Source organism: Papaver somniferum, chromosome 7 (genome assembly GCF_003573695.1).
Source record: "Papaver somniferum cultivar HN1 chromosome 7, ASM357369v1, whole genome shotgun sequence".
NCBI lineage: Eukaryota > Viridiplantae > Streptophyta > Magnoliopsida > Ranunculales > Papaveraceae > Papaver > Papaver somniferum.
The window spans coordinates 204,939,244-204,949,939 of NC_039364.1; the positions used below are offsets into that span (position 1 = coordinate 204,939,244).

The 10,696-nt window shown below is 38.7% G+C and overlaps 1 protein-coding gene across 1 annotated transcript; it reads left to right on the top strand.

Annotated features, from left to right (window-relative positions):
* The first annotated feature begins 7,192 nt into the window (after positions 1 to 7,192).
* Positions 7,193 to 8,485, top strand: LOC113295840 (probable inactive purple acid phosphatase 28). Its single transcript, XM_026544171.1, has 2 exons — positions 7,193 to 7,633; positions 8,015 to 8,485. The coding sequence occupies exons 1-2, from the start codon at positions 7,193 to 7,195 to the stop codon at positions 8,483 to 8,485; spliced, it is 912 nt and encodes a 303-aa protein (XP_026399956.1).
* The last annotated feature ends 2,211 nt before the right edge of the window (positions 8,486 to 10,696 follow it).

Genomic DNA, 10,696 nt, shown 5'->3' on the forward strand with positions numbered 1-10,696 from the left:
GCGGTGCTTCGCACAGAAGCACGCACGCCGCCGCCGTCCGTCCGGTCGGTCGGTCGGTCGGGCTCGGGCTCGGGTTTGGGTGTGGGTGTGGGTTCATTAGATCCTATCTTTTTGCTGAAATTTTTTGGTACGTGTTTTCCACACAAGTAGAAGAATCTTTTCTTTGTCTGAACGTGCTTGTCTTGGCTTTTTTGTCTGCACGAGTTTTCTCCTGACTTCTTTGTCTGAACGTGCTTGTCTTGGCTTCTTTGTCTGTACGTGTTTTGTCCTGGCTCTCTTGTATGTACGTATTTGGCTTGGCAGCAACACACTGCTCCATGCCTGTCAAAACAACTTTTCTTGCACTATCTTTAACCCAACATAACCAGTTTTTCCTGTCATACGCATGGGTTTTCTTTCTTGTTTGTAACTACACAAACACTATATAAGAGAGTAGTTGTAATCTCATAAGACATACCACAGAGAAATATCTCTTCTACTCTCCCTCAGTTTTTCTATAAACATCTCTTCTACTGTTTTAAGTTCGGCCAAGCTCTAAGGGTACCCTCATTGTATGCTACATTGAGGGGTACTAACTGTAGTTGTATCCTGGAGGTGACTCGCCAACTGCTGTAGCATCTCAGAGGAGTGGCAGGCGATATTGCCTTTAGGACAGCGTAGTTTACGTGCCTCTACATTCTCTGTGCAGCAACATCAGCAACATTATTTTGTGCTAAGTATCTTCTTCTCAGTTACTTTATTAGTAATTTTCTCAACAATCTAAAGGCAATATCCTCTTTACTATATTTTGTAACAACATGGGAAAGAGTACTGTAGACAAACCCCCAAAGTTTAGTGGCAAAGACTTTAAACGATGGCAGTCCAAAATGTTATTCTTCTTAAAAGACCAAAGGCTAGATGAAGTTGCCTTAGAAAGACCCTCAAGAAGGCTTCATGACCGTGGTTATGAAGATAGACTGGATAGGTGGACTAGGAAAAATTACATGTGCAAAAACCATATTCTTAACTGTCTGGATGACTCCTTGTACGACTTTTATAATGCAAAAGATAATTTTACTGCTTTTGATTTATGGGAAGCCCTAGAAGAAAAATATCTTGCTGAAGCTGCTGGAAGCAAGAAGTTCTTGGTGGCTATGTTCCTGGAATATAAGATGACTGATGAAAAGCCTGTTGTAGAACAATTCGTCGAACTCCAGCTACTCATCAACGAAATTCTTGTTGAAGGCATGCATATTGATGAATCTCTACAAGTATCCGCAGTGATTGAAAAGCTACCACCCTCATGGAACGAGTACAAGAGGAGGTTGCGACACAAGAATCGTGAAATCACCATGGTGGAGCTGGGGAAAAAGATCCAGGTGGAGGAACTTCTGTGCTGCAAAGACAAGAGCCTGATGCTGAGCAAAGACATGTCAAACAAAGCTCATGTCCTGGACGATAATGCTGCGTCAAAGAAAAAGCACGGAGAATCCAGCAAAAATGGTAAACGTAACAAACAGCGTAACTCCAAAGGTAACCATCTTAAGCCAAAGGGTGGTGTCTCCAAAAACACCATCAAAGGCGACTGCTATAACTGTGGGAAAACTGGTCATATGGCCAAGGACTGTAGGGCACCTAAAAAGACCAAAAATGATCCTAAACAGAAAAATAAGGCAAACGTAGTAGATGATTCTGGATATTTTACTGGCATGGTGTCTGAAGTCAACCTTGTCTCTAATGTGACCAATGTGAGAGACTGGTGGCTTGATTCTGGAGCCACTAGGCATGTCTGTAAGTTCAGAAATGCTTTCTCCTCCTATAACAAAGTAGGAGACGATGAGAAATTGTTTATGGGAAACTCTTCTACCTCTAAAGTGGTAGGAAAAGGCAAGGTTGAATTGAAGCTCACTTCAGGAAAAACTCTCGCATTGAATGACGTGTATCACGTCCCGGACATATGCAAGAATCTTATCTCAGAAACCATCTTACTTGGAAAAGGTTTTAAATTTGTAGCTGAGTCTAACAAAGTTGTAATCTCTAAAGGTGGTGACTTCGTAGGAAAAGGATATGCCACTGATAACATGATTAAGCTTAGTGTACTTTCTTTGAACTTGAATGATAATGCATCTTCTTATGTTTGTGACTCCTCACATGTTTGGCATGATAGACTAGGACATGTTAATTTCAAATCTATTGAAAGACTTGCTAAATTAGGCTGCATTCCTAAAATAAACTTTGACAGAGGTCATAAATGTGAAATTTGTGTTGAATCTAAATTTGCTAGAAAACCCTTTAACAAAAAGGTTGAACGTAGTACAACTCCCCTAGAACTAATCCACTCCGATTTGGGAGATTTGAAATCAACACCAACTAGAGGTGGGAAAAAATGGTACATCACTTTTATAGATGATCACTCAAGATACTGTCAGGTTTATCTTCTTAGAAGTAAAGATGAAGCCCTAGACGCTTTCAAATTATATAAACTTGAAGTAGAAAACCAAAGAGGTGTTACTATTAAAACTCTTAGGTCGGACCGAGGCGGTGAGTATGTGATACCTATAGGAGAATTCTGCAAACTTAATGGCATCATTCATGAAACTACTGCACCTTATTCACCTGAGTCGAATGGAGTAGCTGAAAGGAAAAACCGAACACTCATAGATATGGTGAACGCTATGTTAGCTAGTTCAGGGATACCTTCGAACCTGTGGGGGGAAACAATTCTCTCTGCTTGTTATATCTTGAACCGAGTTCCATTTAAGAAATCCGACAAAACTCCATATGAGTTGTGGAAAGGAAGACAACCGTCCTATGCATACTTTAAAGTGTGGGGGTGTTTGGCCAAGGTGGCCACTCCTCGTTCCAAGAAAACCAAAATAGGACCAAAAACTGTAGATTGTGTTTTCCTAGGATATCCTGAGCACACTAGTGCTTATAGGTTCATGGTAATTGGTGAGAACACCATAATGGAATCCAGAGATGCAGTGTTTTTCGAACACATTTTCCCTTTAGGGTCTGGACCTCATAAAAGGGTCCACGATGATCTCTCAGATGTTCCTTCGACTAGTCAACCCCCGTCTCTAGATGCTGAAACCGAACCTAGAAGAAGTAAGAGGGTCAGAACCGAGAAAGGTTTCGGTCCAGATTTTGTGACTCTTACGGTAGAGTCTGAACCCCAAACCTATAAGGAAGCTGTGACTTCTCCGGAAGCTCCCTTCTGGGAAGAAGCTTCAAATAATGAGTGGGATTCCATTCAACAAAATGAAACTTGGGAGCTTGTAGACTTACCTCCTGGTAGTAAAACCATAGGTTGCAAGTGGGTCTTCAAAAGGAAACTTAGAACAGATGGAACTATAGAAAAACACAAAGCTAGGTTGGTAGCTAAGGGGTACAGACAACAGGAAGGATTAGATTTCTTTGATACCTATTCACCGGTCACTAGAATCACTTCTATCCGGATGTTGATTGCTATTGCTTCTATTTATGATTTGCATATACATCAGATGGATGTTAAAACTGCTTTTTTATATGGTGAATTGAATGAAGAAATTTATATGGACCAACCTGATGGTTTTGTTGTGAAAGGTTTTGAAGATAAAGTATGCAAACTGAAAAAATCTTTGTATGGTTTAAAACAAGCACCTAAACAGTGGCATGAAAAATTTAATCATGTAATGATATCTAATGGCTTCAAGGTTAATGAATCTGATAAATGTGTTTACATTAAATCTGTGGATGATTCTCATGTTATTGTGTGCCTATATGTTGATGATATGCTCATATTAGGTAGTAACCTTGATAGTATTAATACCACTAAAAGCATGCTTAACGAAAACTTTGACATGAAAGACTTAGGCCCTGCTGATGTAATCTTAGGGATGAAAATCAGAAAGATGTCTGATGGATATAGTCTTAGTCAATCTCATTATGTTGAAACTGTGCTTAAGAGATTTAATCATGAAAATGCTAAACCTGCAACTACTCCTTATGATCCCAATTGCAAATTGAAAAAGAACAAGGGTGAAGGTATTTATCAACTTGAGTATTCTCGTGTTATTGGCAGTCTTATGTATTTAATGAACTGTACAAGACCTGATATTGCCTATACTGTGAGTAGATTAAGCAGGTACACTTGCAACCCTGGGCAGGATCACTGGAATGCTCTCTACAGAGTTCTACGGTACCTGAGAGGAACTTCAAACTATTGCTTAAGTTTTGGGAAGTATCCTGCTGTGCTAGAAGGGTATTGTGATGCTAACTGGATATCAGACTCAGATGAGTGCAAATCCACTAGTGGGTACATCTTCACACTTGGTGGTGCGTCTGTGTCATGGAAGTCTACCAAACAGACATGTATAGCCCGATCCACCATGGAGTCTGAGTTTATAGCCTTGGAGAAAGCTGGAGAGGAAGCTGAATGGATACGAGGTTTCCTGGGTGGAATTCCACTCTGGCCCAAGCCTGTGTCTTCGATCGCAATCCACTGTGACAGTCAAGCTGCTATTGGATGCGCAAAGAATAGTGTATACAACGGAAAGTCGATACATCTTCGAAGAAGACACAAGACAGTGAAACAACTACTCTCTACTAGTATCATCTCTATAGACTTTGTAAGGTCTAAAGAGAATATTGCAGATCCTTTGACGAAAGGGTTATCTAGAGAGGTAGTTAGATCCACATCGAAGGGGATGGGACTCAAGATCATAGAATAAATCGCCATGAAGGACACTCAACCTTGTGAATGGAGCTCCAAGATCAAGGTTCAATGAGATAACTAATTTTTGGTGATGTCGAGAGAAAACACTATCTTTGTCCCTCCCTATGGTGTAACCGTATGATAGTGTTGCCTGCATGTTTTAGGATGATCTGTCAAGATCTTAATGAGTTCCATGGCTTTGCTTAAAGCGGAGTGTGGCAGGACACTCTTAATGGACTCACCTATGTGGATGTTGGAAGTGGGGCCGCTTCCTATGAGAATTTGAGCTTTTTCTCTAGAGACATTCATTAAGTCCGGGATTAAGCCCACGGCCAAAACGGGCACAACGGCAAGAGCTTGGCAGCTTTCTTTTTCTTTGAGACATCAAAGTGTGGTTGTTATTTCTGAATTGCACTCACTGTTGACGGTTCAAGACATTGTGTTCACCGAAACAACAAGCATTTCCGGTAACCTCTCACTATGTTAAGGTTCAATCTCTGGGACACCTTAGCCTAATATTGATGTATTATGTTTTCTCGTATTTCGTCGATATGTTTTATCATTCATGTGGGGGATTGTTAGAAAAAACGATTTAAAATTACCAATTTTTCCATGGACTGTGTTTTGATCCCTAGACCTATTGCCCATTAGTTGTTTTTTCTTTTGAATAGATAAAACAATAGTCCCACATTGACTAAAATCTAAAGAGTTTTAGACATAAATACCATAGAATTGGCTATAAGGGCATGGCCCTTGGGTCATTAGACTTTTGTGCTTGGGGAGGAGGCTTAGACTAGGGCAAGGTTGCCTTTCCCGTACGCGCGGTGCTTCGCACAGAAGCACGCACGCCGCCGCCGTCCGTCCGGTCGGTCGGTCGGGCTCGGGCTCGGGCTCGGGCTCGGGTTCGGGTGTGGGTGTGGGTGTGGGTTCATTAGATCCTATCTTTTTGCTGAAATTTTTTGGTACGTGTTTTCCACACAAGTAGAAGAATCTTTTCTTTGTCTGAACGTGCTTGTCTTGGCTTTTTTGTCTGCACGAGTTTTCTCCTGACTTCTTTGTCTGAACGTGCTTGTCTTGGCTTCTTTGTCTGTACGTGTTTTGTCCTGGCTCTCTTGTATGTACGTATTTGGCTTGGCAGCAACACACTGCTCCATGCCTGTCAAAACAACTTTTCTTGCACTATCTTTAACCCAACATAACCAGTTTTTCCTGTCATACGCATGGGTTTTCTTTCTTGTTTGTAACTACACAAACACTATATAAGAGAGTAGTTGTAATCTCATAAGACATACCACAGAGAAATATCTCTTCTACTCTCCCTCAGTTTTTCTATAAACATCTCTTCTACTGTTTTAAGTTCGGCCAAGCTCTAAGGGTACCCTCATTGTATGCTACATTGAGGGGTACTAACTGTAGTTGTATCCTGGAGGTGACTCGCCAACTGCTGTAGCATCTCAGAGGAGTGGCAGGCGATATTGCCTCTACATTCTCTGTGCAGCAACATCAGCAACATTATTTTGTGCTAAGTATCTTCTTCTCAGTTACTTTATTAGTAATTTTCTCAACAAATAGTTGAGTATTTATGTTGGAGATCAAGATCTTTGGTTAGATTACACAAGATATTAATTGCAATCTGAGGAATGTTTGATTGAAAACTGAGTTTTTGATTAGTTTTTAGTTATTTTAATGTGTTATTAATGCTAATTTCTAGACATTAGTAACATGCATTTACCACATTATATGGAAAGAAAAATACTTGAAGGAACACTTCTTTTTTTTATGATGATGATTAGGACTGTTGACTTGATTTAATGAGTGTTGATTGCTCATTTTTTGTTGGTAATCATTGACTCGACACCCATAGTCACCTAGAAGACTTCATAAAAACTTGAGAAATTGGAGATTTGTATGTATTCTTCAGTTTTGCTGCCTTTAGAAGTAGCAGAAGTTTATTTTGCATTATCGAAATCTTAAGGTAGCTTCTTGAATCGTTGTTAGTATCTATACCAGAAGGTATACAATCTCATACGTTGTTCAAAGATTAGTAGTAGATGGTATCTATGATCATTTTGCTAATGTGACTACAGTAAGTGAGGACTGATGAGTACAATTAACTTGGATCTTCTGTTGCTGTTGAAATGGAGTGTCCTTGTACGTATAGCCTCGGACAGAAATAAACGCAGTATAAACTTTGCTCTTCAAATTTGATTAACTAGTACAAATCATTCTTTACAATATAAGATAGTGAAAATTGCCACTGAATTAATGTTAAAGCAATTAGGATTTTATTTATGAGTTTGTGACTGAAATTTTAGACTGAGCAGTCCACATCTTCTTGACGGAAGAGAGCATTATCTTATTTGGTTTTCTGTATAATTAGTTTTCGGTGATTGGTTAACCACATTGGTGTCAGCTATTGGTCACCGTTTTTTTAACTTTTAATGCTATACGATGTTACCAAATTGGCACAAGATACTTCGTACCCCTGTTTTATATCTTTATGTCTTGGTTGAATATATGGTTCTAATTAAAAGAACATTTCGAATTGATCCACTAGGGGATAATATATTTGGGCAGAGCACTGCTGATGCGGCTGAATCTCTGGTTGGAGCTTTTGGACCTGCTATGCACTCTAAACTTCCTTGGGCTGCAGTTTTGGGAAACCATGACCAAGAATCTACCATAACACGTGAAGAGCTGATGTCTTTCATTTCCCTTATGGACTATTCTGTTTCTCAGGTCAATCCTTTAGGAGGTGTAGTGTCAGATATTGATGGATCTGGGAATTATAATCTTGACGTATATGGGGCACCGGGTTCAAATTTATTCAACACCAGCATACTTAATCTCTTCTTTCTCGATAGTGGGGACAGGGCTATAGTTGATGGAAGACGAGGTTATGGATGGATCAAAGAATCTCAACTTCCGTGGCTTCGTAGCATTTCAGAAAATTCTCAGGTATGAATGCTACTCTTCTTTCTTTTTCTTTTGGTACCTACCGTAGGGGATATAAAAGGTAGAAGTTAACTACTTCCTTCTTACCTAGCAGTTCTCCACCGTAAAAATCTTCCAACCAGAAAAGTTAGTTTTACCTGTCATTCTTATGTTATGGAAAAAATCTGTGCTAAGTAAAAGTAGATTCCTTCCTGAGCTACCTCAATATTTCCTAGCGTGGTTCGTCCATACCATTTTCTTATACTGGGAATAGGGACTGGTTAAGTGTTACAAATAGAGTTTTTGTTAACGTCAACCTAGCTTAGGGATTTTCATCGTTAATAGATTTTCACGTGCATGTCTCAGGTTCATTTTCTATTTTCATAGTTTCATTTCTCATGAAAGGCATTTCCATCATTTAGACTTCGTAAACAGGACAAAGATCATGACAATCCACTGGCCAGCATCTCAGCTCCACCAGCATTGGCCTTTTTTCACATCCCAATTCCTGAAGTTCGAGACCTTTGGTATAAGCAATACGTCGAGAAATATCAAGAAGCAGTTGCTTGTTCTTCTTATAATTCTGGTGTCCTGAAGACATTAGTATCCATGGGTGATGTGAAGGCAGTTTTCCTTGGGCATGATCACCTTAACGACTTCTGTGGAGTAATTGAGGGTATTTGGTTTTGTTATGGTGGAGGATCTGGGTATCATGCTTATGGTAGAATAGGCTGGCAAAGAAGGGCAAGGGTCATATCAGTCGAGCTGGATCAGGGAAAGAATTCATGGTTGGGTGTGAGAAGGATTAAAACTTGGAAGCGTCTGGATGATTCAATTCTTAGCAAGATTGACGAGCAGATACTGTGGGACCTGTAACTGTGAGGTGAAGTTGCCTTGTGTAATATCTACATAGTGGTTCCGAAGCTTGATAACAGATACAGGTAAACCCCATGAATCCCTGACATGCATTTCGACCATATTGTTGTAGAGTATTGGCGGCCAAAATAGGAGAAATATAATCGATTTATCAGAAAGAGCCACATTACATTGCAGATGCAAAAATCATCGTATACTTGTCTCTGAGTTTGGTAACCATTAAATGTCATCTTAATATCCACATTATCAACCCAGGGTGCCACAATCTTCTCCATCTTTTCATAATTGGTCTAATCTTTCTGAGAATTCTTCATCCTCTCGGAGCTATATATAACCAACTAATTGTTGGGATCTTGCAACAATTAACAGCACGTTAGATGTATCAAAATAATATGCGAAAAATTGAATCAAAAACAACTCTACCGAAAGGACTTGAGGAAGGCAAAGTCACAGGTTCAACAAGTTGTCCTTAACACATTAGTTCGCGGGTATACTTGAGATGAGTAATGCTAAATCCCTCACAGCGAAGATGTGTCCAGGATAAGACTGCCCGATATAGCTCGTGTTAGCACAACGCAAGCTACCCAAACTTGAACTTAGCAACAGGGATGGAAGTAAAACATATGGAGAAACCCTAGAATGAAAGAAGAATTTTTGGTTCTTTTGAAAACAAATTTTCGAGTTGTATTTAAAGGAGAAGATACTTGCAAATCAAGTTAGGTATTTGTTTTCTTCAAAAACAAGTTAAACACAAAAAAAAAAAGATTTCTTTCCATAAATAAAACTCTTAAGAAAATATTTTTAGAATTAATTCCTCAAGAAAAAACTTGCAAAAATAAATTCTATTAAATACGTGACTTGGTGCATTGTTTATGCGCAGATGTATGGGTCGAAACATGCATTTTTCGCCCCACCTGCTCCACCCACATTGTTTTACAACATATCCATGAGCACATGCTTATATAGTGGAGCTCATTCTCTATTATACCCAATGTGGGACTAAAGAGAGATTCATTCACTCAAAGAAATGAGTAAGCATCCATAGAAGCCTTAGGTCCTAAGATCAAACCACACCAAGACCAAAACAATTTATTAAAACTCATTTTTCTCCAACACTAATATGAGTCAAATACAATTGAACTCGACAGTGGAAAAACAATCCAAAATAGATTTCATAAAGGGAAAAATATCGTTTGGTCCTTTTTTGGGTGGGTTAGTTTAGTCCTTTGGTCAAACGCCTTTACTGTTTGGTCCATAATTATTTAAAAATATTAAATGGACAAAAGTACCCTTCCGTGTTAATTTCTACTTATTTTTTTGTACCAGTTCATTCGTCAAAATGAACTCCTGTTAATTTCTACTTATTTTTTCAGAAATCACCTATATAAACCAGAGTTCATTCCAAAAATGAACTCCATATAAAAACCTAAAAAAAAAGAGTTTGTTCCAGAAATGAACTCCATATAAAAACCTAAAAAAACAGAGTTCATTCCAGAAATGAACTCCATATAAAACCTAAAAAAACCAGAGTTCATTCCATAAATGAACTCCATATAAAAACCTAAAAAAAAGAGTTTATTCCAGAAATGAACTCCATATAAAAACCAAAAAAAGAACAGAGTTCATTCCAAAAATGAACTTCATATAAAAACAGAGTTCATTTATGGAATGAACTGCAACATCATCATCTTCGTCGTCTTCAACAGCAGCAGCAAAACATCATCATCACGAAAAAACATCAACAAATCATCATCAACACGAAAAACATCAACAAATCGAGATCTTCAACACGAGCAACAAACGTAAATCATCATCAACACGAAAAACATCAACAAAAATCGAGATCTTCAACACGAGCAGCAAACAAAAAAGATCATCATCTTCGTCTTCAACACCAGCAGAAACATCAAAAACAGTAGCAAGAAATCAAAAAAGCATCTTCATCTTCGTTGTTTTTATAATCTTTATATGATTCTTCGGCTTCATCACCTCTACAAATCGTCTTCATCATCTCTGCAAATCAAAACCCTAGAAAAAACACAAATCTTCATTGTTTCTTGCAGCAGCGGAAAAAGAAAAAAAATGGAGAGAAAAGAAACTAGATCTGAAAAAAAGAAGAGAGAGAAAGTAAATCTGAGAATGAGATATTTTCTACTCTTTTTTTGTATATATGTGGTCCAAAAAGGGTATTTCTGCCACCACATGATGACA

Coding starts and splice junctions, on each gene's coding strand:
- LOC113295840 (XM_026544171.1), top strand. CDS start 7,193: ATGGTTCTAATTAAAAGAACATTTCGAATTGATCCACTAGGGGATAAT. Junction 7,634..8,014: donor GCATTTCAGAAAATTCTCAG/GTATGAATGCTA, acceptor TTCTCATGAAAG/GCATTTCCATCATTTAGACT.